At 40.4% G+C, this 25198-nt stretch overlaps 1 protein-coding gene across 1 annotated transcript in view; it reads right to left on the bottom strand.

Moving 5' to 3' along the window:
* The window catches only part of Efhb (EF-hand domain family member B), a 71256-nt gene extending 66838 nt beyond the window's left edge, over window positions 1–4418 (bottom strand). The window contains exon 1 of the mRNA XM_059281589.1: window positions 3483–4418. Coding sequence (XP_059137572.1) covers window positions 3483–4343 — 861 coding nt within the window. The 5' untranslated portion in view covers window positions 4344–4418. The remainder of the gene's footprint in view (window positions 1–3482) is intronic.
* Between the last annotated feature and the right edge of the window lie 20780 nt (window positions 4419–25198).

A 25198-nucleotide genomic window follows, 5' to 3' on the forward strand; every position in this document is an offset into this window, starting at 1 on the left:
TTGGGTTTTTTTTTTTTTTTTTTTTTTTGGTTTGGTTGGTTTTGGTTTTGGTTTTTGAACAGGGTCTGACCCTGTAGCCCAAAGTTAGCGTGGAATTCATGACAATCTCCCTGTTTTGCCTATCCCAGTGCTTGGGTCACCACTACAGCACCTATCCTGTTCATAAACTATTTCTCTGAGCTTTGTGTTGAAGAATGCATTTCCATGAAGGAGAAAACATATTTTTTATATCATGATGACCCTTACCAACTGATACAGGTATGAGCCTTCTAGTGAGATGAAGAGTCAATGGACAGCAGTCTGGGTGAAAATCTCTTCCAGCTGGATTGGCATCATGCTGTATGTTTGGACAAGTGGTGGCACCACTTGTTCTTACAAATCGTGATTTTGACTGAATCGGACCTCTGGCATGAAAGTCCTACTTTGGTAATTGTTTATTTGACATTAACAGTATTCCCAATTTTTGTAAAGTTTTATGTGTTGTTGTATAACTTACTGTTTTTCTCTTGCATGAATTAGATTTACTCTGCCATTTTATCCATGTTCTTGCTAAGTGTATTGATGATATGGATTGCAAAGAGAGAATTTTGAATAAGGTGGCAAATTAGGAAAGATGAACACTGATAGGCATATCATCTGCTCTGTACATATGAAATTAAAAGTAAAAAAAATTCTTGACAGTTGGTCTCAAATTGTGTTAGACCTTATGCTGTTTTAGAAACATTACTGTATGGCTGCCTTTTGAAATACTTGGTGTGTTGCCTTACAGGACTGCAAAGCAGATAAAGCAAATAGTTGTTCTAAAATTATGTAAATAAGTCACAAGCTAGTTGTCTGCAAAATGCAAGTCACTTTAGGTTTGTCAGGATTTTTTCTCTTACTAGGTACAGAATGGTCATGTTCATTGGAAAACACTATAGGATGTGGAGGAAGGCTAAGGAACAGACAAGAACCTTCACGCAAAGTCTCTGGTAGTGGGTTTTAGAGTGAATAAATACTCTTAGATCATGAGATCTAAGATCTTAGCTTTCTCTGTAAGACAGGGTGGCCTTCACCAACAAAATGAACTTTGTTCTTTACAAACATACAATTAAGGATTTCAGAGATGTTAGCATTTACACAAAGTTTTGAAATGAAAATCATGTGTTAGAAAAATTTTGAAACTAAACATTTGCAAATCAAAACTGGGATTCCTCTGACAGGACGTGAAATATTAGGCTCTGGGTAAGGGACTTGGGATCCAATCCAGCTCTTACTTTAAAAATGAAGCAGAAGCACAGACTCAACTAGCTCAAACAGCTAGTTAGTGGCAAAGTTGAGAAGTTCTAAGTTTACCAAAACTAGCCAACATTGACATAAAAATTTTTATATCCAAAATACAGTAATTCATTTCATAAATCATTAATGGTAATTTGTGATATGTATTGCCACTGTTCTGCATGCTTTTTATCCAAACATGAAGGCCAGGTGTATAAGGAACTTGTAGAATAGACTACTTACATTATATTACACTACACATTTAAACATGCTTAAAATGTATTTACTGCCATGTAACTGATAAAATAGTCAATTTGAAAATCAGTATGCCATTTAATTTAGATAAAAATGTTTATTTATGTGTAAATTAGTTATCTAGTAAAGCTTAGTTTACATTTGCTTCTTAAAAATATTTATTCTGCACATGGAATATAACAATTCCTCTTAATTTCCCAAACTTACTCTGTGTTAATATTGTGTTTCACAATTTTGAATGCCTGTGTTCTGTCTCTTAAATAAATGAATTCAGAGAAAAAAAAAAAAGGGATGGTCTGTATGTCAAGTGTGTTGCTGATTGGTCAATAAATAAATCACTGATTGGCCAGTGGCCAGGCAGGAAGTATAGGTGGGACAAGGAGGAGAATAAAGCTGGGAAGTGGAAGGCTGAGTCAGAGAGACACTGCCAGCTGCCACGATGACAAACAGCATGTGAAGATACCGGTAAGCCACGAGCCACGTGGCAAGGTATAGATTTATAGAAATGGATTAATTTAAGATATAAGAACAGTTAGCGGGGCTGGAGAGATGGCTCAGAGGTTAAGAGCACTGGCTCAGAGGTTAAGAGCACCTCTTCTAGAGGTCCTGAGTTCAATTCCCAGCAACCACATGGTGGCTCACAAACATCTGTAATGAGTCCTGGTGCCCTCTTCTGGCCTGCAGACATACATGCAGACAGGACATTGTATACATAATAAATAAATCTTAAAAAAAAAAAAAAAAAAGAACAGTTAGCAAGAAGCCTGCCACGGCCATACAGTTTGTAAGCAATATAAGTCTCTGTGTTTACTTGGTTGGGTCTAAGCAGCTGTGGGACTGGCGGGTGACAGAGATTTGTCCAGACTATGGGCCAGGCAGGAAAACTCTAGCTACACTTTTGACACCTGTGAAAATTCATTCTGTCAATCACTGGATTAAACCTAAACCTCCAGGGCAAAGGACATAGACTTTCCCATCTCATGTTGCCCTGTTCTAGCACAGTGATGACTGCAAGTGTTTGCTGGAAGAAGAGACAACACCCTGAGTGAATAATAAAAATAAAAAAAAAGGCCTCTCCCCGTTCATCATATGAACATTAGAAATCTTGATAATGTCAATGTATGAGAGGGTTGAGGAAATGAAAATTGGGGTGTGTAAACAGCAGCACACTAACATCTAAGAAGGCAGGCAGAGAATCCAAAGAAATAGAAGGAATTTCTGGAGAGAGTCCAGTAGCAAAGGGTTATTAGAATCTGTACTAGTTCTGGACAGGGGTGGTCTTAAATGTCTTTAATCCTAGCAATTGGAAAGCAGAGGCAAGTGAACCTTGAGTTGGAGGCCAGTCTGGTCCAGGACAGCGAGGCCTACACAGAGAAACCTTGTCTCAAAAAAACAATAATAATAATACATATATTCTTTAAAACATAATAATCAGTACTGGCTAGTTTTATGTCAACTTGACACAAGCTAGGGCCATCAAAGGGGAGGAAGCCTCAATTGAGAAAATGCCTCCATAAGATAAGGCTGTAGGCAACCCTGCAAGGCAGTTTCTTAATTAGTGATGTATAGAGGAGGGCTCAGCCCATTGTGGGTGGTTCCATCCCTGGGCTGATGGTCCTGGCTTCCCTACAAAAGCAGGCTGACCAAGCCAGGAAAAGCAAGCCAGTTAGCAGGACCTGTCCATGGCCTACATCAGCTCCTGACTCCAGGTTCCTGCCCCATTTCAAGTTCCTGTTCTCACCTCCTTTGATGATGAACTGTGATGTCAAAGTATAAGAAGAAAAACTCTTTCCTCCCCAACTTGCCTTTGGTCATGGTGTTTCATCATAGCAATAGAAACTCTAATCCCAGCAAAAACTTTGTCTCTCCAAATACAAACAAGCTTCACTACTGTATCATCTCAGTAAAACATGGCTACCACATATTCAAGGAGAAATTCTAGGGAAAACAAACAAACAACATGAACTTACACTTGGCCAGCAAGGCATCCGATCAAAGAATTTCCCAGCGTATATGGGTCTGATGTGGGCTGGAGCCTCCACTCCAGGTTCCATGGCTGCAAACTCCTTTTTCTCTTTAGGTTGTTGGGCAAATGGGCACTCAAAAGGTTCTGTTACTAAGCCTATTTGAGGCTCTGCATTCTTGGCTATACCTGGTTCCTGGGTTTGTGGTAACCCAATGTCTACCTCCGCAGGGGGTGTCTCTTTGTAAGGGTTCACCACAACACAGGGGGGCTCTTTTTCCAGTTCTTTTCTGAGTTCCAAACCTACAGCAGGCTGCTCTTCCACTATAGCATCTGTCCACGCAGGTCCAAAGGCGACAGGCCTCCTTGTGCTTCCCGCGGCCTGTGGACTTGCACACACTGTGCCCAAAGGAGGCTGTAGTGTCCCTCCGTAGGGAAGCTGAGATGGAAGACCCTCGTTTTCTGACCCTACTCTTCCTGGTAACACACCCAGAGGTTTAGGGCCCTGGAAGGTGGAGCCCCTGTGGAGTCCTAAATTACCCAATTCCGTGGGTGTCCTGGAAATAGTATGTCTTTCTAATCCTACTCCAAGAGCATGGCACGGTGGTGATTTTGTTTCTAGTGATGCCATCCTCTCCCTCCATCTTCGATTTTGTCCTAGTCTCATTTCAAGCTCCAGCTCCTTGGGAGATTTTGAATCCCTAATTGTCCTGTCTATTATATCGTCCTTCTGTTCCTGGGTGAGTCCCACCTCCATTTCAGGTGCCCTCATCCTTTCCCGGGAACTCATCTCTAACGGGGAAGCTGGACTTGACTCCAGGGAAGTTTGCAAAGTTTTGGGGGACCCCACTCTCACGAATGAACACATTCTCCCGGTACTCCCTGCTGACTGCTTCTTGCCTGCTGCGTTACACCTTGGGGAAGGAGAGTAGATAGTCTGTTTACCCCGTTACCTGGGAAACAAACTTGGGGCGGGGCTTGGCGAGCAATTCTTCCCCGGTAACTCAACCCGCCCATCTCTCATTCATAGTGCCTCAGTAAGTTCATGCCTTTTCTTTCCTCAAACCCTGGTTTCTTTCTTCTTTTTTTTTTTTAAGAATATTATTTTTAATTATCTGTGTGTGTGTGTGTGTGTGTTTGTGTGTGTGTGTGTGTCTGTGTGTGTGTGTGTGTGTGTCTGTGTGTGTGTGTGTGTGTGTGTGTGCACGTGCGCGCAGATGTCAGAAAAGCCAGATGCGTTGTGGACCCAGCCACTGAAGTTACAGGAAGTTGTGAGGGGGCTAGAAACCAACTAAACTCTCCACAAGATTTTAACCGCTGATCCATCTCCCCAACATCAATCTGTGCTCACCCCGAATCCCCAACACCTCCCCCACAAACCTCTGGGTTTATTTTTACTATAGAAGACAAAAATAAAAATAAAAAAATAAAACTTCAGTGATGTGGCTTTTGGATACTAAACCTAATGTTTGTCAAGTTCTCTTCAGTTTCCCAAGTTATACAGTCCTATTATGATGGTTTTAGTAGACTGAGCCAGGCATGATAGTGTATAACTGCAATCACAGAACTCAGGAAGCAGAAGCAGAGGGGTAGGAGTCCAAGGCTAGCCTGGAGTAAAAGAAACAGGGAAAGAGGAGGAAGATACAAACACAGAGTGATAAATTCGGTTCTGAAGGCCATTGGCCTCTTCATTGGTGATCTGGGAGCAAATATTTTGTGGCGACTGCTTCTTTTAGGTGTTCCCTTGCCCCCAAGTATCTCCAGTGCTTAGAGTTATCTTAGTGCTAAAGAATCAGTAACGGACAGGGCCTATTATCACATGCCTTTAATCTCAACCCTCAGAAGGCTAATGCCAGAGAATCTCTGTGAGTTCTAGGCCTGTCTGGTCTACAGAGAAGGTGCCGGCCAGCAAAGGCTACTTGGTTACTTAGTGAAACTGTCTCATAACCACCACACCCACAACAACAACAACAAAAAAAAATTACACAGACACACCCATTCTCCCTACTGTTGACATTGCATACTGATATCCAGAATCTCAGCCAGCCAGGCAACCTCTCTTCTACTAAGTTCTATCTGCAGCTCTAAAGAACGACAGTAAGGCCAGTGAGATGGCTCAGCAGATAAGAGCACCTTCTACCAAACCTAATGACCTGAGTTCTACCTGTAGGACCCACACACCAACTCCTTTGAGCTGCTCTCTGATCTCCACATGTGCCCCATGGCAACCTCCATCTCCCCAAATAAATTAAAATGTAACAAAAAATTTTAAAGAATTATTTTAAATTCTATAAAGTTATATTTCACACTGTAGTATAGAAGTATCTTTTTCTTATAGTGACATCTCAAAGTCCTTAGATGACTAGGCTTCAAATTATATTAAGTGTCTATGTTGAAGTTTGAAGGCCAGGCATAGCAACACAAGCCTGTAACCTCAGTACTCAGAAGATAGGCTGAGCAACTGCACATTCAAGGCCAGCTTGACCTGCATAGGAAGACCCTATCTCCATCAAAACAGTTGAGCTATAACACAATAACACATATTGTATTTTATAAACATGACAACTCAACTTTATTGCTTTTCAATGTGGGAGATTACATAAATTGAAGTTGCATTTTTTTGTTTTGTTTTTCTTAGAGATGAGATATATTGTAGCCTAAACTGGCCTCTACTTTAAAATTCTATGTCAGCTTCTCAGTAAGAGAAGACTCTTCTCAATAAAAACTAAAATTATACTTATGTTCTATCACAGCTTCAATCGGTTATTTTTTTTTTCTCTTTTTGGGGGTTAGAACCAGGGCCTCACACATGCTAGGAAAATGCTCAATCACTAAGCTATACTCCAGCCTTTTTACATTTTGAGACAGACTCTGTTTAAGGTGCTTATGGTGGCTTTGAAGTAATCCTGCTTCTTCATCTTCTAAAGTAACTAAGATTATATATCGGACTGAAACATTTGTATTTAAGTGTGTGTGTATGTATGTATTTGTGAGTACATACATAGGCACCTTACAGAGTCCAGAACAGAGTGTTGGGTTCTCCTAGAGCTGGAGTTACAGGGAAACTTGGATCTTCTGCAAGAGCTATATGAAGTTTTAACTACTGAGCCATCACTCTAACTCTTCACATATATACACACACTGCTTTTTCGTTTTGTTTGGGGGTTTTTTTGTTTGTTTGTTTTTTCAGGACAGGGTTTCTCTGTGCAACCCTGGCTGTCCTGGAACTTGCTTTATAAACAGGTTGGCCTTGTACTCAGACATCCATCTGCCTCTGCCTCCTGAGTGTTGGAATTCAAGGCACTTGCCACCATCTTCCAGCTAGGGTAATGATTTACATGGAAGAAATTGTCAGAATGAAGCTTATTTCTCTGCATACTAAGCCTCATATGTAAAATGAATTAAATTTTAAAAGAATGTTAACTGAATAAACAAAGAAGGAAGACAACAGAACACCAACCACAACCTCCCCCACCCCACCCACATCTTCTGTGGAACCCACAGACCTTCCCCTCTTCAACTCCCTCTCTCCCTTGTGGCTCTGTCCCAGATGCAAACTCCAGCAGGTGCCCTGGTAAGCCACAGGCTACTCTTGCTAAGGAAGCAGGCAGGCCATCTGTAGATCTTCCCCTTTCTTTCTGTTTCTTTAGATCCAAACCCCTAAGTCTCATCACCAGTACTATAGCAGACCCTCAGGGTTGATATTTCTTCACTGTCTTCCCCCATTCCAAGGAGAGGAAATAAGCAATCCTGGTTGAACACTTTGCTCCCTCCCTCCTGTGAACCCCTTCAGACCTCTAGCCTAAGTGTCAACTACCAATACCCAGAAATACCTTTTACCTAGAACCTCCAGTGGTCACAACTATCAGGTCCAAAGAATATTTCCTACCAGGCAACACACAGCCATCATACTCTCCAAAAATCCAGAAAAGAAACAGAAATCAAGGAACAAAACACCTACCCAATAAAGACAAATCTAGAAATCAGTACCTAGACCTATAATCATCCCAATCCCAGATGTCTAAAAGCCAGTGTAAAAACAGTCAATAACAGCTGTTAGGGTCCACCAGAAGTCCCGTAAAAGAACACCAGATGGGATGCAATCAGCAAAAGCGTTTACTATCTCGGCAAAATTGGTGACCCCCCAAGAAAAGCTTGCAGGCTCTTTTATACACAACTAAAGGAGTCTAAAAGCCGTGTGATCATTCTACCTAGGATTGGCTTACACAAGTGGCAATCATACTAATACGTTTCTAATTGGTTAGGGCTAGCAGGGGTGGGCTAAGGCTATAGCTTTTCCATTCTTGGACAAGTCGCAGGCTTTGCCCTTATTTGGCTGTCACCTGTGGGGGGAGGGGTTTGGCCCAGGCATAGTATGCGCAGTTCCCTTAGATTGAAGAGGCAAGAACTGAGGCCTAGTTCTTAACTGAGTTATTAGGAGCCTGTCACGGCATTTGCCTGGCCTTCTCAACAGCCAGGAAAATATGTCTCCACTAGAGCCTAGCTATCCTACCACAGCAGGACCCGAATGCTCCAACATAGCTAAAGCACAAGAAAAAGATCTTAAAACCTCTGTGAAGATGATAGAGATCCTTAAAGAGGAAATGAATAAATATCTTAAATAAATCCAGGAAAACACAAACAGTGGAAGGAAATGAATAAGACTGTCAAAGACCTGAAAATGGAAATAGAATCAGTAAAGAAAACCCAAACAGGGAATTCTGGAAATGAAAAAGTTAGGAATTTTTACAAGAACTGCAAAGACAAGCTTTACCAACAGAATACAAAAGATGGAAGAGACAATCTCGAGCATTGAAGATACAATAGAAGAAATGATCAAATGCATTGATCAGAGAAAATTTTAAATCTAAAAAAGTCTTGACATAAAACATCCAGGAAATATGGGATTCTGGGGGAAGACTAAACAAAAGTATAGTAATAGAGGAAGGAGAAGAATTGCAGCTCAAAGTCCCAGAAAATACTTTTTCTTATGGCTAAAAAAGCTCCAATTTATGCTAGGCATTCATCTTGGTACCCACCGGTTGTTTGTCTCTAACTCTAGTCCCTAGAGGATAAGCTCCCAGTAACCCTGACTCAGTGACCCCCACCCAGAAATGTACAGCTCTGACTTACTTGTTATGATATGACTAACTGCTTTTTTGGCTTCTGTAACTTGCTTACACAGATATAGGATTGTTTTGAGTTGCCTTAACCACTTAACTTGGCAGAACGGACAAGATTTTACTTACTTATATAGATAGTGAAGGTCTCATATGTTTTTTCCCTGAAAAGTCCTTCCCCATACTCCTCCTACAGGACAATCTCAAATTTGGCTCAGGGATTGTTCAGCCTACTAGGAGCTAATCAACAAATCTTTTAATTATAATTGGAGTGAGTCTATGGTCTTTTCCCAGAGGTTACAAATGCCGTACCATTTGGAGGCCCCAGTGAGATCCCTAGGAAACCCCAGACTCAGGGCCAGTAGTCTGAGATAGGCCCCAGAGGGAGCATGTCCAGGGTGGACTTGATATTCCCTGGGGATCCCAGACTGCAACTGCCCCAAAGTTGCAAACTGAAAGTACGAATTGCTGGTCAATGTACTTCTGAAGTTTGGATGATTCACGGTGAGTTGTTCTGTTCTATTTTGGAGTCTGGACATTTGGAGAGACAAAAGGCAAGATCTGACAAAATTGTAGATCTGGTGCAGAGAGAGTGCTCTATTGTGTTGGCTTTATTGTGGCAGTTTTACTCTGTGAAGAAAAGTCATGAGGCATGACAAAACTCATTATCAAAGTAGAGCTTTATTAAGAGAAGGGAAGGACAGAAGAGAGCGTAACCAAGCCTGTGGAAGACATGTACATGTAGAGAGAGGGTGGGAGGGTAGGAGAAGGAAGAGGAGGAAGAGGAGGAGGAGGAGGAGGAGGAGGAGGAGGAGGAGGAGGAAGAGGAGGGAGGGGTCTTTGTTTGGCTTCTTATGAATTCCCTGCACTCATGCATATGGGCTTATGGAGCTATGCCATGCATGCGCAGATTGCATGATCACACTGCACGCAAAGTATTCGATCACACAGTGCACGGATTACATAAGCACCCTTGCTTAGCTACTGAACTGTGCATGTGCTGTCATGTAGCTGGAGGAGGGTCCAGGGATTCCAGCATATTGTCCTTCAGGTTTTGGTGTAATAGTGAAGGTGGCTATGATATGTCTGAGTTAGTCTGTTTTTTGTTTGTTTGCTTCTGATTGTGTTGTTGTACTGTCTTTTTCTGTTGTTCTCTGTTGTCTGTTGGGTTTGTGTTTTCAAGTTTTGTTGCAGAGATGGGAATTAAACTGAGCACAGCCAAAATTCCTCTGAGCTGCATCCAACATTTTCAGGATTTCTGTGAGGTAGACTGCTCCTGGATGCCTCTATGCTAGCTCCTCACTGAAGCCTGCTCTGTCTCTGTCCCTTTTGTTGGCTCACAGGAACCTGCTATTTATGTCCCATGGGTACACCAGGTACCCTATGCCATCCTGTTTGAGATCCTTTTCCTTCACTCTGCTTCTGAAGGATGTATTTTTCCAAGTTGTCCTATCTCCCAGCTGGCTCCTGTCTCCAACCATAGAAGTCTGGCTGAGGCTACTGCCTAGCTGCTAGGCTAGGATAATGTGGGTGCCTGGTGTGCAACCGTGGTAGGCACCATAAGCCCCTTCTTCTGTTGTCTGCAGTTTTCTATGCTGCTACAGCTGGCCTGCACCCAGAAATCTTATCTCTAAGCCTTCTTTATACTCTGCTTGCTCTGTCTCTCCATTACTGGATTCGGTTTTGTAGGGATTAAGTGTCTTTAGGGTATGTTTAATATTAAACTATAGTTTTATAGTGTTCTACATTATTAAAAAGCTGGCTCTGGAAGTGTAGTATGGCCTCCCTCTTCCAACCAAACCTCAAAATAATAGGAATAGAGGAAGGAGAAGAATCCCAACTCAAAGACCCAGAAAATATTTTCAATAAAATCACAGAAGAAAATTTATAGGTAAATTTTAGGTTAGGACCTAAAGAAGAAGATGCCTATAGAGGCACAAGAAGCATACAGAACACCAAATAGATTGGACCAGAAAAGAAAATCCACTTGGCACATAATAATCAAAACACTAAACATACAGAACAGAGAAAGAATATTGAAAGCTGCTAGGGAAAAAGAGCAAGTAACATATGAAGGAAGACCTATTAGAATTACATCTGACTTCTCAATGGAGACTCTAAAAGTCAGAAGGGCCTGGACAGATGTGCTGAAGACTCTAAGAGACCACAGATGCCAGATACTATACCCAGAAAAACTTTCAACCACTATAAATGAATAAAATAAGATATTCCATGATATCTGGGCAGTGGTGACAAGTGGCTTTAGTCCCAGCACGCAGGAGGCAGAGGTAAGCAGATCTCTGTGAGTTCAAAGTTAGCCTGGTCTATAGAATGAGTTCCAGGACAGCCAGAGCTATACAGAGAAACTCTGACTTGAAAACAAAGAAAGAAAGAAAGAAAGGAAGGAAGAAATTCCACAATAAAGCCAGATTTAAACATTATCTATATACAAACCCAGCCCTACAGAAACTTTAGAAGAAAAACTCCAACCTAAGGAGGTTAATTATACCTATTAAAACACAAGAAATAAATAATCTCAGACCAGCAAAATCAAAAGAATAGAAACACACACCAACAACAACAACAACAACAAAGACAAAATGACAGGAATTAACAATCATTGGTCATTGATCTCTCTCAATATCAATGGTCTCAATACCTGAATAAAAAGACACAGACTAACAGAAAGGATGCAAAAACAAGATCCACTCTTCTGCTACATTCAAGAAATACACCTCAAGATGTGCTGTTAAGTCACTAGTGGGAGACTTCTCTCTCTCTCTCTCTCTTTTTTAATGTAGGAACGTAGTGCTATGACCTTTCCTCTTAGCACCATTTTCATTGTGTCCCATAAGTTTGGGTATGTTGTGTGTTCATTTTCATTGAATTCTGAAAGCTCTAAACAAAAAGAAGTAATTATACCCACAAGGAGTAGACCATAGGAAATAATCAAACTCAGGACTGAAATCAATAAAATAGAAACAAATAGACCTGTAGTGGTATTTGCTCCACCTGTGACCTTGAGCTGTATGGCCCAAAGGAGGTGGTGCTTCCTCTCTGCATATTGAGAGTCAGTGACTATATTGAGGGGTCCTAGGAAGTCCATCAGCACGATAAGAATGGCATACAGTTCTGCTTTTTGTACAGAGTTGTATGGACTTTGAACCACTTTACTTAAGTCTCCTGATTTGTATCCTGCTTTCCCTGATTTATTTGTGTTGGTATAGAAAGTGAGGACTCCAGAAATTGGCTTTTGTTGTACAATGTGAGGAAGGACCCATTCAGTTCTCTTTATGAATTCTATTCTCGTGCTTTTGGGATAACAGTTGTTAATCTCTCCCAAAAAGTCACTGCAGGCTCTCTGCCAGTATTCATTATCTTCCCATAGTGAGGAAATTTCCTCATTAGTTAAACATACTACAATTTCTGCTGGGTCCATTTCTGTCAACTGGTGAAGTCTTAATTTTCCTTTTTGAATCAAATCAGCTATCTTTTTTACATAACTCTTTAATTTCTTACTTGGTTTACATGATAGAAATATCCATTCCAATGTAATATCATCCCTCTGCATCAAAATACCTGTGGGAGAATGTCTGGAGGGAAGTATGACCAGAATGCATTTAAGTTCTGGATTCACATGATCCATGTGTGCTTCTGTATTGTCTTTTCTACTAGAGCCAATTCCTTCTCAGCTTTGGCTGATAATTCTCTTGGACTATTTAATTCTTTGTCCCCTTTTCGAGTATTAGCCAAATTTTTTAGTCCATTTTAGATATTCCAATGATACCCTGTAAGTTGGAAACGCTTCCTAACAATTTTGAAAATCATTTTTAAGAGTCGGCAATCTATCTCTCCTGAGTTGTTCCTTTTGGGGTCTAATTCTTTGTAGCTCTATCTTATATACTAAGTAATTAATAGAATCTCTTCTTTGTATTTTTTCAGAATCAATTTATAGTCCCCAGTGAGGTAAAACTTTCTTTACGTCTTCAAACATGCTTTCTAAGGTACCTAACTTTGGATCAGCTAATAAAATATCATCCACATAATGACAAATGAATTGTGGAAATTTCACACAGATTATCTCCAATGGTTTTTGCACAAAATATTGGCACAGGATAGGGCTGTTTAACATTCCCTGTGGGAGGACCTTCCATTGATATCTCTTGACTGACTGGGAATTGTCATAACTAGGTACTGTGAAGGCAAATTTTTCTCTACCATTTTCTTGTAAAGGTATGGTAAAGAAACAGTCTTTTAAGTCAATAACTATTATAGGTCATTATTTGGGTAGCAGAGAGGGCAAGGGCATCCCAGTCTATAGGGTGCCCATAGGCTGGATTACTTTATTAATAGCTCTCAGATCTGTCAGCATTCTCCAATTACCGGACTTTTTTTTTTAATAACAAATACAGGAGAATTCCAAGGGCTGGTAGATTCTTCAATATGTTGTACATTTAACTGCTCTTTAACCAGCTGTCCTAAAGTTTGTAGCTTCTCTTTTGTCAAAGGCCACTGTCCAACCCAGACAGGTTTATTAGTTAGACATTTTAAAGGTAAGACTGATGGTACTTCTGAGAGTTCAGCAGCAGTTGTGCTTTGTTTACATATAGCCTGAACAGTTGGTGGCTGTTTTTTTATAGTATGTTATAACATTATTCCTAGAAACATACATTGGTCTGTATTCCCTTTCTGAGATTATAGGAATTTTAATCTGGGTATTCCATTGCTGTAACAGATCTCAGCCCCAAAGATTTACTGCTACAGTTACCACATAGGTCTTCAGCCTTCCTCTCTGTCCTTCTGGCCCTATGCATTCAACCCATCTCGAACTCTGTTTTACCTGAGATAGGGTTCCAGTCCCTATAAATTAAACATTTACCTCTTGATGAAGCCAATTCAGATGCCATGATTTTGATGTAATTATAATCACATCTGCACCTATGTCTACCATGCCTTCTAGAACAATGCCATTAATTCAAAGTCTGAACTTTGGTCTTTGTTCATTTATGTAAGTCTGCCAAAATATTCATTTTATTAGATTATTTTGATTCATCTATCAGAGCTGTTCTGTCATCCAGTGCAGTATTGTTCTTTACATTAGACACTGGGTTATTTAATTGTCTTGGAGAGAAATTTCCTTCAGTGGCTAGAAATGTATGCACTACTTTCGGTTTGGGGGCCTGTAAAAGACCCCCTCAAGGTGTTTCTTTCTGATAAAGGAATGCCTTGTATATCTATTGTTTATCTACATTCATTGGTCTAATGTCAGCCTTTGCCACATCTTCTGCATAATCCAGAAGTTTGGGGTCTCCTATTTGGGTTGTTTCTAGAAGGAGTATTGCTTCTAGGAGCACCCCATGTACAGTTTCTACTCATATGACCTGATTTACCATAGTTAAAACATTTGGTACCTCAAGGTTCCTTCCACCTCTGGAAATTGCCTCTTTTTTCTAAGCCTCATTACCATAGTTAAAAGACTAATTCAGTAAAATATCAGCTTAGATAATTTGCACTGATATGTATTCTTATATATTGATACAAATAAAAAACTATATTTGTTGTATTGTACACATATTTCTACTCCTATTTGAAATATTTTGTATATTGATACAAATATAATATTATATTTGTCATACTGTATGTATGTTCTACATCTGTTTAGGTTATTTTGTATATTGATACATATTTAGGATTATTGTCATATTGCCTATTGCACTATACATTCCTACCACTGTTTAAGCTATTTGGGGGGGCAGCCCCCACCATTATTTACCCCAGGAACACTTGAGGATTGAGGGATAAGAGACTTACAGAGTTAAGAAGCGGAGAGAAATAGACTTATGTGGGCCTGGATCCTTATCCAAACAGGCCCAGAGCTTTATTCCAAAGGGCTATTCATAACAATGCCAAGGGGTGGAGTAAAAGACCTCCCCTTGCTAGTTAGACCCTTACAAACACCTGGTATCCAAGCCCATGATCCAATCAACCTCCCATGCAGTCCTGCTGGTTATAGCCACTAGGAAACCTAATGGGCTCCAACAGTTATTTTGTGTATTGTTGTGAGGTCACTGTCCTTATATGGTACACCTGCTTACAGACTGTTTATCTTGTTAATGTGAAGCCTTATTCCTTAAGTCATTTTAGTAGAGAAGACTTACTGAGCTATTGTCACTCAGGCTTGTCATTTATATAGTTATGTTAGTCAGGTTCTCCAGATTTACAGAAACATATATCAGATAGATAGGTAATCTTCAAACACTTCATAGACCTAGAGAATACGGCATTTAAATGTTTTGATAACTTAGAATTCTGTTGATATGAGACACTATTGCTCCTGGCAGCACCAATCTGATCCCTAAGCAAGACCACCACAGATCCGATATCTGATGCAAGCACACAGAGGTTGTTTAATAACAAAGCAAGCCCGGGCTTGGTCTGTTCCAAACACTCAACACAGCAGATGGAGGAGGCTCCGAGCACTCACTTCAAGGGGTTTATATAGGAAATGTTTACATGCAGAAGGTTACATATCTCTGGTTGGACGAGGGGGCTCAGGGTGAGGTAGTTCTTTGAAGTTACTAGCTGAACTACAAGTGTGAAATTACTAGTGGCTAACAGGATGCAGGGTATCTACAGAGACATAATTTTTTACTCCCTATGTCCTGCTTTTGCTGAACCCAGAATATATACATTCAGATTTATTGTTGCAGTCCTATTTTCCCATAAGCTCAATTTCTGGTCAGTTGAGTCCATTACTGCCCGTATCCTGTTTTACCAAGTCCAGGATATATAGATTTATTGTTCCAGTCTTATCTTCCTGTGAGTTCAACTTCTGGTCAGTTCTAAAACTGCTGGTCAGCAAAAACCTTTAGAGGAGTTGGGAGAGAGGGCATCTCTCGAGGGCTACTGATTTTTCCCTTTCAGTATTAGAACTCGTATCCTCATGCTTACACAAGTGTTCTTATCTGCTGAGCCATCTTCTTAGACCCCAGCTATTGTTTTAACTTCGGCACAATGGCTGCACCTTAATCTACTGCTATTTCAGACAGCAATTGCAACTCTGCAGTTACTGGCCTGCCTGCAGAGCAGCGGTCTGGCAGCTCAAGCTGAAGCCTGATGGGAATTCTGGTCCCTCGGGCACCTGCTCTGTCATTGCTATTAAAGGTAGCTTTAACTAAATCTCTATTGTTCTATTTATAACTAAGACTCAAGATTCAAAGTCTGTGGTGAAATCCTGAAGGCTCAGAGAGGCTGGGTGGCAACTAGCTAACCTTCTTTCATTGATGGCATCTCTGAAAGACTTACGTTTTCACTCTGCCAAACTGGAAAAGGCCTCGCCACTCCAAATACCTCCCTATCACTTCCTGTGTCTCTCTATCTCTCCCAGATGCTCTCTGATGCTCTATGATTACTTTCTGTCAACTAGTGGCTAATTCAGCCTCCTGAACCAAGGTTTATTTTTATTTAATCAACACAAATACAAACTTGGGATTCACAATGTGATCAAATATCCCCCAACACCCAGCTCAAGTATTAATAGCCTCATTTTGCCATTGCTTTGTTTTCTGGCTTATATTAAAGTTAAATGTCTTAGTTACTTTTCTTATTGCTGTGACAAACTTCTAGACACAAGCAGCTTAAGGAAGGAGGTGTGTATTTGGGCTCAGGGGTCCAACACACAATCAATGCAGAAAAATCAAAGCACAGGAGCTTGAAATGTCTGCTTGTATTACATCCACAGTCAGAAAGAATAGAGTGGTATAGGCAAGTATGTTTGCTGGAACCGGTTGGGAAAGATTAGAAGATATGGCCTTGTCAGAGGAGGTGTCATTCTCAGTTAGCTCTCTCTACCTCCTATTTATGGATCAGATGTGAGCTCTTAGCCACTACTCTAGCATCATGTCTGCCTGCCTGCCACCATGCTCCTCATCATAATGGTCATGAACCATGAGCCCTAAATTAAATGCTTTCTTTTGTAAGTTGCCTTAGTCATAGTGTTTGTTACAGCAATAGAAAAGCAACTAAGACAGAGAGTGATGAATGCTGGTGTTCAACATGCTTTTCTTTTTCACATAGCCCACGACACTAGGCCAGAGAATGGTGCCAAAACATATAGGATAGATCTTCAAGTCTCAATTAACCTAACCAAGATAATCTCTGACAGGTGTCCCCTAGATGACTCCAGATCCTGTCAACTTCATAATCTATTTTAACTGCCACACCATTTGTTTTTGGGGGGTGGGGGAAATACAATGCCTCAAAATTTAAAAAATATTCCAAAAAAGACATACTTCATTTGTAGAATTCCTAACGTGTGAAGGACCCTGGGCTCCATTACCACTGTCACAAAAAAATAAAAGATGAAAATAAGTCAACTGGGCATGGTGGCTCATACCTTTCACCTCATCTCTGGGAAAGTAAAAACAAGAGGACTGGTGGGAAGTTACAAGTCAGTTTAAGCTATGTACTTGAGGCTGTCTCAAAATATATAGACAAATAGTAAAATAAATGTGAATGGACATGGTAACACATATCTAATAATCCCAGTAATGGGAAGTAAGAGGCAGGAGAATCTGAGTGTTGGGACCCGCATTGGCTACATAGTAAAACAGTCTCAAAACAACAAAAATGCAATCACTCATTTCCATCTATGCAAAGATTAGTTCTTCAGCTAAACAAGGAATGAAGATAAATTAAAGAAACTGGGCATAGTGGTACACACCTATTATCTTAGCATTTGAGAGGTAGAGGCAGGTGGATCTCTGTGAGTCTGAGTGAGGACAGACTGGTCTATAGAGTGAGTTCCAGGACAGCCAGAGCTACATAGTGACACCTTGTCTCAAAAAACAAAAGGGGGGGGGGGGAAGAAAAGAAAGGAAAGGACAGGAAGGAAGGAAGAGAAGGTAGGTGATATGGAAGCTGTGAGTAATTGATAGAAGCCTAGAAACTGGGAATTTATGATTGGGTGCCTAGAGAGTTGAGGGCAATATGCACATGAAACACAGTGTTTTAAGTCATTACAACTGCAACGAGGCCTGTCCATTTTGTAGCTTGCTTTAACAGATTCTATTAACTAGTAGAATTCCATATTAGACACTAAAATATAGATAATTGTTGGTTCTGTCTAGTCATCTGTGGTCAGAAAAAAAGGAAAGAAGGATATGGTATGAATGGCAACCCAACAGCAAAGCATTTCATTTTCTTTAAAATGACCATTAGACAGAATCCATGAGAAACATGTGGAACTCCCTGTTCTAATCCAACAAACTAATAAATACTAGACAAACTAAATAAAGACAAAATCAGCAGATAGAAATGAATGAGCATACAATACTCTAGAACAGTGGTTCTCAACTTGTAGGTTGCAACTCCTTTGGGGGTCAAACGATCCTTCCACAGGGGTCACCTAAGACCATCAGAAAACACAGATGTTTACATTATGATTGATACAGTAGCAAAATTACAGTTAAGAAGTAGTAAGAAAATAATTTTATAGTTGGAGGTCACCACAACATGAGGAACTATATTAAAGGGTCACAGCATTAGGAAGTTTGAGAGCCACTGCTTTAGAGTAACATAATAGAAATATCACAGTAATTCATGAACTGCAGGATCTAACATGTTATTTGTGGGGTTTTTACAAAACTTTAATTCAGTTTTTAAATATGTCTTTCTTTTAGGGGTAGAAGACATAGGTATGTCTTGGTGAGTATGTGAAAGCTAGAGGACAACTTGTGAGAGTCAGTTCTTTTCTTCTACCATGTGGGTACTGAGGATCAAACTCAGGTGGTTAAGCTTAGTAGGAAACACTCTTATCTGCTGAGACATCTCTTTAGCTCTGTGAGGTCATCTAAATGAAACATTCATCATGCTTTTTATTTTATGGGAGAGGTGGGGTTGAATAAATCTATTTTAATATAGGCTCAAGCACAGTGGTTAAGGAAAAGAGAAGCACTGAGGAGAAAGATGAGCTTACTGAAGAAGAGCTATGTAAAGGAAGGCAAACCCAAGAGTGAGTATGGGCTCCTCGAGAATTTCCTACTCAACATTCTTTTTTTTTTTTTTTTAAACAGGGTCTCACTATGTAGTCTTAACTGGCCTGGAGTGCTGGGGTTAAAGGTGCATGACAACATAACCAGTTAGTTGTAATCATTCTAAATGTAATTAAGCTCTCAAATATTCTTGGAGCCCTTAGTTATTTATATATATGAACGTTTTTTGAGAGGACCTAAAATAATAAATACAAAATTATGTACAACAAAATAACTGAAGGGTCTGGTCCTTAAAAACTTTATAATTATAAGGAAATGGAAGGCTAAGGAAAAGCTAACTATAAAATGTGGCAGTCTTTAGAATTATTATAGAGGGTAAACCTCTATAGTGAGTTTCTCTTTACATAGATTAAGATAATTAAGTCCAATAGAAGCTTCCCTGAATTTTATCAAAAGGAAATAGTGTCCTGGGTGAGTTAGATCAGTAATGATGGACAGCAATAGTGTTCCAGGTAGAAAGCAAAGTGATCAAAGTGCCAAAATGGGAACACAGGTGTATATTCAGAGAACAGCTGAAATACATGGTCAGAGCATGAAGCAAGTTTGCGGAGATGGAAGCTATAGGGATAGAATAAAAGAGGGCCACCAAGATGGCTTAAGGGGTAATGTCACTTGCCACCAAGCCTGATGGGCTATGTTCAATGTCCAGGACCCACATGGTAGGAGAGACCAATCCCTGCCAGTTGTCTTCTGGTCTCCACACATGCACCCATGGCATGAATGTTGTAACACATACATTAAATTAATTTAAATTTTAAGAAGAAATAGAATGAAGGAAATGTGAGTTGAAATCAGAGTTTAAGAATTGGTTCCACTAGCAATTAATAAAATACTGTCAAACATTTTTGAGTCAGAACATGACTGGCAAATATCTAAGGAATGAGCTTAAAAGGCATGAGTATGTTTTAATTTCAGTTCTTATGAACACCACCAAGGACCACATGCAATGTGATATTTTGTTTGTGTTCTGACAAATTAAACTTTCCTAGAGATCAGAGGGCAGAGCTAGCCACTGGTTATCCACAGAGGCCAGCCAGTGGTGGCACACACCTTTAATCCCAGCACTTGGAAGGAAGAAGCAGGAAGATCAGGAATTCAAGGCTAACTTGGGCTACACGAGACTGAACCAGTCTAAAAGAGAAATAGAGCCAGGTGGTGGTGGTATACACTTTTGATCCTAGCACTTGGGATCTCATGCCTTTAATCCCAGCACTCAGAAGGTGGAGACAGGAATATAAGTTGGGTGGAGACAGGATCTTGACTCCCCATTTGGTCTGAGATTTTTGTAGAGGTAGGAAGTCTCTGGTGGCTGGCTGCTCTGCTCCTCTAATCTTTCAGCTTTCACCCTCGATGTCTGACTCTGGGTTTTTATTGTTAAGACTAATTAGGCTCGCACTGCAACCACACACTGGGATTAGACAAAGTTTGGAAATTATATGTTTTAGTAATAATGGTTTTATGGATAATGGTTTATAATGGAAAGAAAGAAGGTTGAAGAAGAGGCTGCTGTTAGTTCCAAGACTGGGCAACTGTTAATATGTCATTAAATGGAAGCAAGTTTAGAAAATGGGTTTGGTTGGGGGCATACTGTTGACATGACTGATTCTTCCTGGGGTTGTCCACAAGTTACTAACATGACTAATATATTAGAACAAGCCCTGGGGATAATCTGCCACAGATACTACTTACATGTGACACATTCTGCCCTTTTAGTTAGTGGGGAGTTGATCTGAGAGACTGGCTGTTCAAGAATTCAAATCATCTCCATTGCACAATATGAAATGAGCAACCATAGGATACCTCTGCCCAGATCCACGTCAAGGAAACTGGGTTTTCCAGATATGACAGAGATATTGCACAAATGAACTCCTAGCTTCAGTGACTACATGCATGACATCTGCAACAAGATCAAGCCAATCAAAGTCCAGCATGAATGGAGGACAGGCTCATGAAGTTCTACTCATAGCTGAGGAGCTATTGGAAAACTCACAGCTGCAGGCAAAAGTCAGTTTCTTCTGATATATCCCCTAACAGGCTGCCCATGTTCTAGAAGATGGTCCTAAACTCATATACATACTAGCAGCACAAAGTGGACACAGGGGGCTGGAGAGATGTCTCAATGTTTAAGAGTATTTGTTCTTGACCAGAACGAGTTCAGTTCCCAGCACCTAGATGTTGGCTTGCATTCATCTATAATCCTGAATGAAATGAGAACATGACCGCTCCAAGGTATGGTTAAGGAGGAAGTTTTTATTGTAGATATGAGGGAGAATACAGCCAGAGCACAATAGCACAGAGAAAGAAAGAAATCTAAAACATTTCAAACTTTTTTACATACTTTAAATCACTTTCTTAGACCCTTACAACTTACTTAAGCTTTCACATTCCCTGATCTTTATTACTTATATTTACAAACCTTAAATTAACTTTCTTTCTTTCTTGGGGGTGGGAGTGGGGGTGGTGTTGGTATTTTGAGACAGAGTTACTCTATGTAGTCCTGACTGTCCTGGAACTCACTTTGTAGACCAGGCTGCCCTGGAACTCAAAGATCCACCTGCCTCTGCCTCCTGAATGCTGGGACTAAAGGTGTGTGCCGCCACCACCTGTCTATTAAACTAACTTTCTTAGACAGTTAAAACTTAGATCAACTTCAAACCTTTTCTTTCCATCCAATCATTTACCATGAGACACAAGTGATTGATTGCTGAATGTAGTCATTGCGAAGGAGGTTCCTTTAAACAAAGGAATAGTAAAAAGTTACATTGAAACCTGTTTTGAGTTTATCTTTCAATATCAGCAAGGCAAACTATTTGTGTCTGCCTTTCTCAGTAGGAGACCTAACAGCTCTAGAGCAAAGTAAGGCCTGATTTTTACATATGAAATTAATTGACACAGCTTAGGGAGAGGAACTGGTTTGCTTAAATGGATAAATCTACAGTTGGCCATCAAGATTAATCAGAGATCTGAGAAGGATGGATAGAGCAGGAAGTATAATCCAAATGGCTTCTGTATCAATTAAAATGATAGAGACTTTCTCACTACCTACATGGTTACCGTAGGCTCCCAGATGGTTTCACTGGGGGCAGAGTTTGTGCTTGGGTGTCACACAGGAGAGCATTACATCTTTAGCATGCAGGGCAGCATTGGCCTTCAGCTGCCAGACCTAGAAGCTCAGAGAGATTTTACTGTGGAGGAGAAACTTGGGAAAACTGACCTATTTTGGTGAGGTAGAGTAGATCAATCAACCCAATAGTGTTCACAGTCTGGCCAGAGCCCTGGTGGCAGGTAAGGCATGGGCCAATTCTTGGCCCACATCACCAGACTATCCAGGTGGAGCCTGTCAGGTCGAAAATAAATCCAGGACAAATAGCTAACTGAGGTGCCTATTAGCATACCAAAGTGTATGCTAGGTCCACTTAGTACCTGTGGCTCCTCTCAGTTCCTCACCCACCCCCTACCTAAACTTCTCCAGCCTATGAGCTTCCTCTAGCTTCTGATTCCTATATAATCCTGCCATTTTTACCATGAGCTCTCCTGGTTCTCTTTGCCCTTTCTTCTCTTTTCTTCCTCCCACTTTCCATCCCCCTCCCCCACTGTGGCCCACTTCAGTCTGTTCGACATGTTCGTTCTACCACTTTCTCTCCTTGCTCTGGACTCTTGCAGATGCTTAATTAAGTTAGCAAGGACAAAGAGGCTAGACACATATCTTTAAGTCAGTTACTGTTAACCTGAATAACCTTAAGAATTTATAAACCTTATTTATTAAATATACTTTTGTAGCCAGAAGGTTTCTTCAGTCCTGCCCAGCCCCACAGTCCCACAGCCACTTTTAAAATAATCTGTCAGAGGCTTAAAATCATTTACTAACAGTATGGCCTATGGCAGGCTTCTTGCTAGCTGGCTCTTATAACTTAATCCATTTCTATTAATCTATAAATTGACATGTGGCTGTGGCATTACCAGTCTACTGGCATCTTGTTGCTCCTTCAGTGGCAGCTGGCATCTCTTCTCTCCTTTTTTCTCTCCATATATCTGCTTGGACTTACCACCTGCCTCTAAGCTGCCTTGCCATAGGCCAATGCAGCTTTATTTATCAACTAATCAGAGTAACACATATTCACAGCACACATAAAGACATCCCACAGCACATTTTATTCATCAAACATATGTTGTTCCTTGTTTAACATTTGCTGTTGAACAGTAGCAAAGATATAAGTAGTTATACATACCTAAGTTAGAATTTGTTAATCTGAGTAGATCTTTATAACCTAAGGAATTTAAACCTTACTTATCAAATATACTTTATTCATCAAACATTTTGTTTCTTATCTAAAATTTTCTAGAAGCCTGGTATTGAGCAGTTAGCAAAAACATAAGTAGTTAGACATACATCACTAAGTCAGTTTCTGTTAACCTGACTATACCTATATAACTTTAGGAATTTATCATCACACAAAAATTTATCCTAATTCAAAATATTTTTGAATGTTGTTGCCTCCTTAATCTAAAAGGGAGATACAATGATAAAAGTGCTCAGTAAGACTAAGGAGTTTTATTTTTGTTGCTTTAGTTGGTTTATACCATGTGATCATCTTAATCAAGATGGTGGTAAAGTTTTACAGCATAGATTCTCTTTTAACCTCAATAAAGATGGCTGTCAGCCACACAGTTGCTCCCATCCTGATGAGGCCATCAGCGAAGATGGAGGCAAGTCACATATTTGTTATGAAAAACATTTATTTCCCTAAACAAGAATCCAAGTTACAATTACAGTAAGTAGTTCTATTTTTCTGAACAAGAATTAAATCACATACATAGTATGCTGTAGCAAATTAAGATTTACCTATGTATAGATTTTTAAAATATCAACCTTTTGTTACAGGTTTTAAAATAGCTTTTTGTTACAGATTTTTAAAACCATACTCAATGAACTGACAAATCCTGAGATAAAGAATTTATACAATGGTTTTAGATTTCTTGAGAGCAGAGAGCAAAGAAATCACAGAGATAAAATATTTTCAAGAATGGAAAATAGAAAAAAATTAGAGATAAGAGACTTTTGAAAGTACAAAGCAAAGACTATTTAGATATGAGAGACTTTGGAATCATTTGTACAGTACCAGAAGTTATTACTATGTGCAAGAACTTGGGAATTAAGTGTGCCATTTTTGGCCATTGAGCAAGCAAGCAGTCCTGAGGCCAAACTGTTTGCAGTAACACAATGAGGCTTTAATGAAGTCTCTCAGTCCAAGGAGGAAACTGAGTCTAAAAAGAAAAGGAGAAAGGGTTGAAAACTAAACTCCACCCAAGGGAAGATTCCAGTAAGCTCCAAGAGAGAACTAAGAGACAGAGAACAGGGTTGCCATGAGGATGAGGATCACAAGTAGAACCTCCAACCGAGGAAGGATTTCAATATCATATAGGCCCAGGAGGGCATAGAGAAGCTGCAGGACTTCCAAAAGGGACAGGGTCTCAAACAGAAATTCCACCAGAAGGAGGGTTCCGGTATTGTAGAGGCCCAGAAGGGTGTTAGGAAGCTGTTGGGTTTAGCAGATAGCTCCTAGGGGGAGACGAGAAGGAGAACAGAGTGACAATATATAGGCCCAAGAAGATAGGCATAAAGATAGATACAGCGGATAGCTCTAAGGGGAAGGAAGAAAAGAAGGAGTCACAAGCAGGAACTCCACTCAAGGGAGGCCTAGGAGAAAGTAGAGAAGCTTTGAACTACAGCTCCTAGGGGGAGGTAAGGAATCTCCAGGAAGGAGCTGAGAACAAAGGGAACAGAGGAAGGTAAGTGTTGGGTGACAAGAATTTCAATCTAGAGTGTTCCCAAGAGGACTGAGAGACTTGCCAAATAGAAATGTCCCAAATCACAGAGCACAGGCATCACTTTCCACTTGATAAAGGCCCAGGAGGGCAAGAGGAGCTTTTGGCACACTGGTGTGTCTTTTGTAATAGTCTAACAGAAACAAAGCAGCAAGCTCCAGGGTGACACTTTCCAAGTAGAGGAGGGCAGACAAACGGTTAGAGCAGTCAGAAGACAAACGTGGACTAGGAGAGGCTTTGGGGGAAAGGGAGAGTTCCAACAGAGGCAGAGGAGAAAGTTTCTTAGTAGAGAGATGCCCAGGTGACAGGCGCCCAGGAAAATGTAGCAGGGTCCAGGAGCCAGAGAGAATGAGAAGACACTTACCAAGTGGTCGACAGACAAATGGTTAGAGCAGGTGGAGGGAAGAAGTAGCTGAGAAGATGGATTCTAGAATTCGGAGTCAAATATGGTGAGTGTCAGAAGCCAGCAGAAACAAATGATCCATACATACTTTAGGAGAGCCAAATTAGCAGCTTAGTTCAGTTAGGAGAGGCTGAGCCGCTTGGGAGGGGGCTCATCTATGCCCCTCCTGGTTTTAGTCACCAAATGAATTAAGTGAGAAATGACCGCTCCAAGGTATAGTTGAAGAGAAGGTTTTTATTGTAGATACAAGGGAAAGTACCACAGAGGCACCTGGGTAAGTCCAGAGCAGGGAGAGAAAGTGCTAGACTGCACCAGGTCATGG

The sequence above is a fragment of the Peromyscus eremicus genome, chromosome 16_21 (assembly GCF_949786415.1).
Source record: "Peromyscus eremicus chromosome 16_21, PerEre_H2_v1, whole genome shotgun sequence".
NCBI classification, from domain to species: Eukaryota; Metazoa; Chordata; class Mammalia; order Rodentia; family Cricetidae; genus Peromyscus; species Peromyscus eremicus.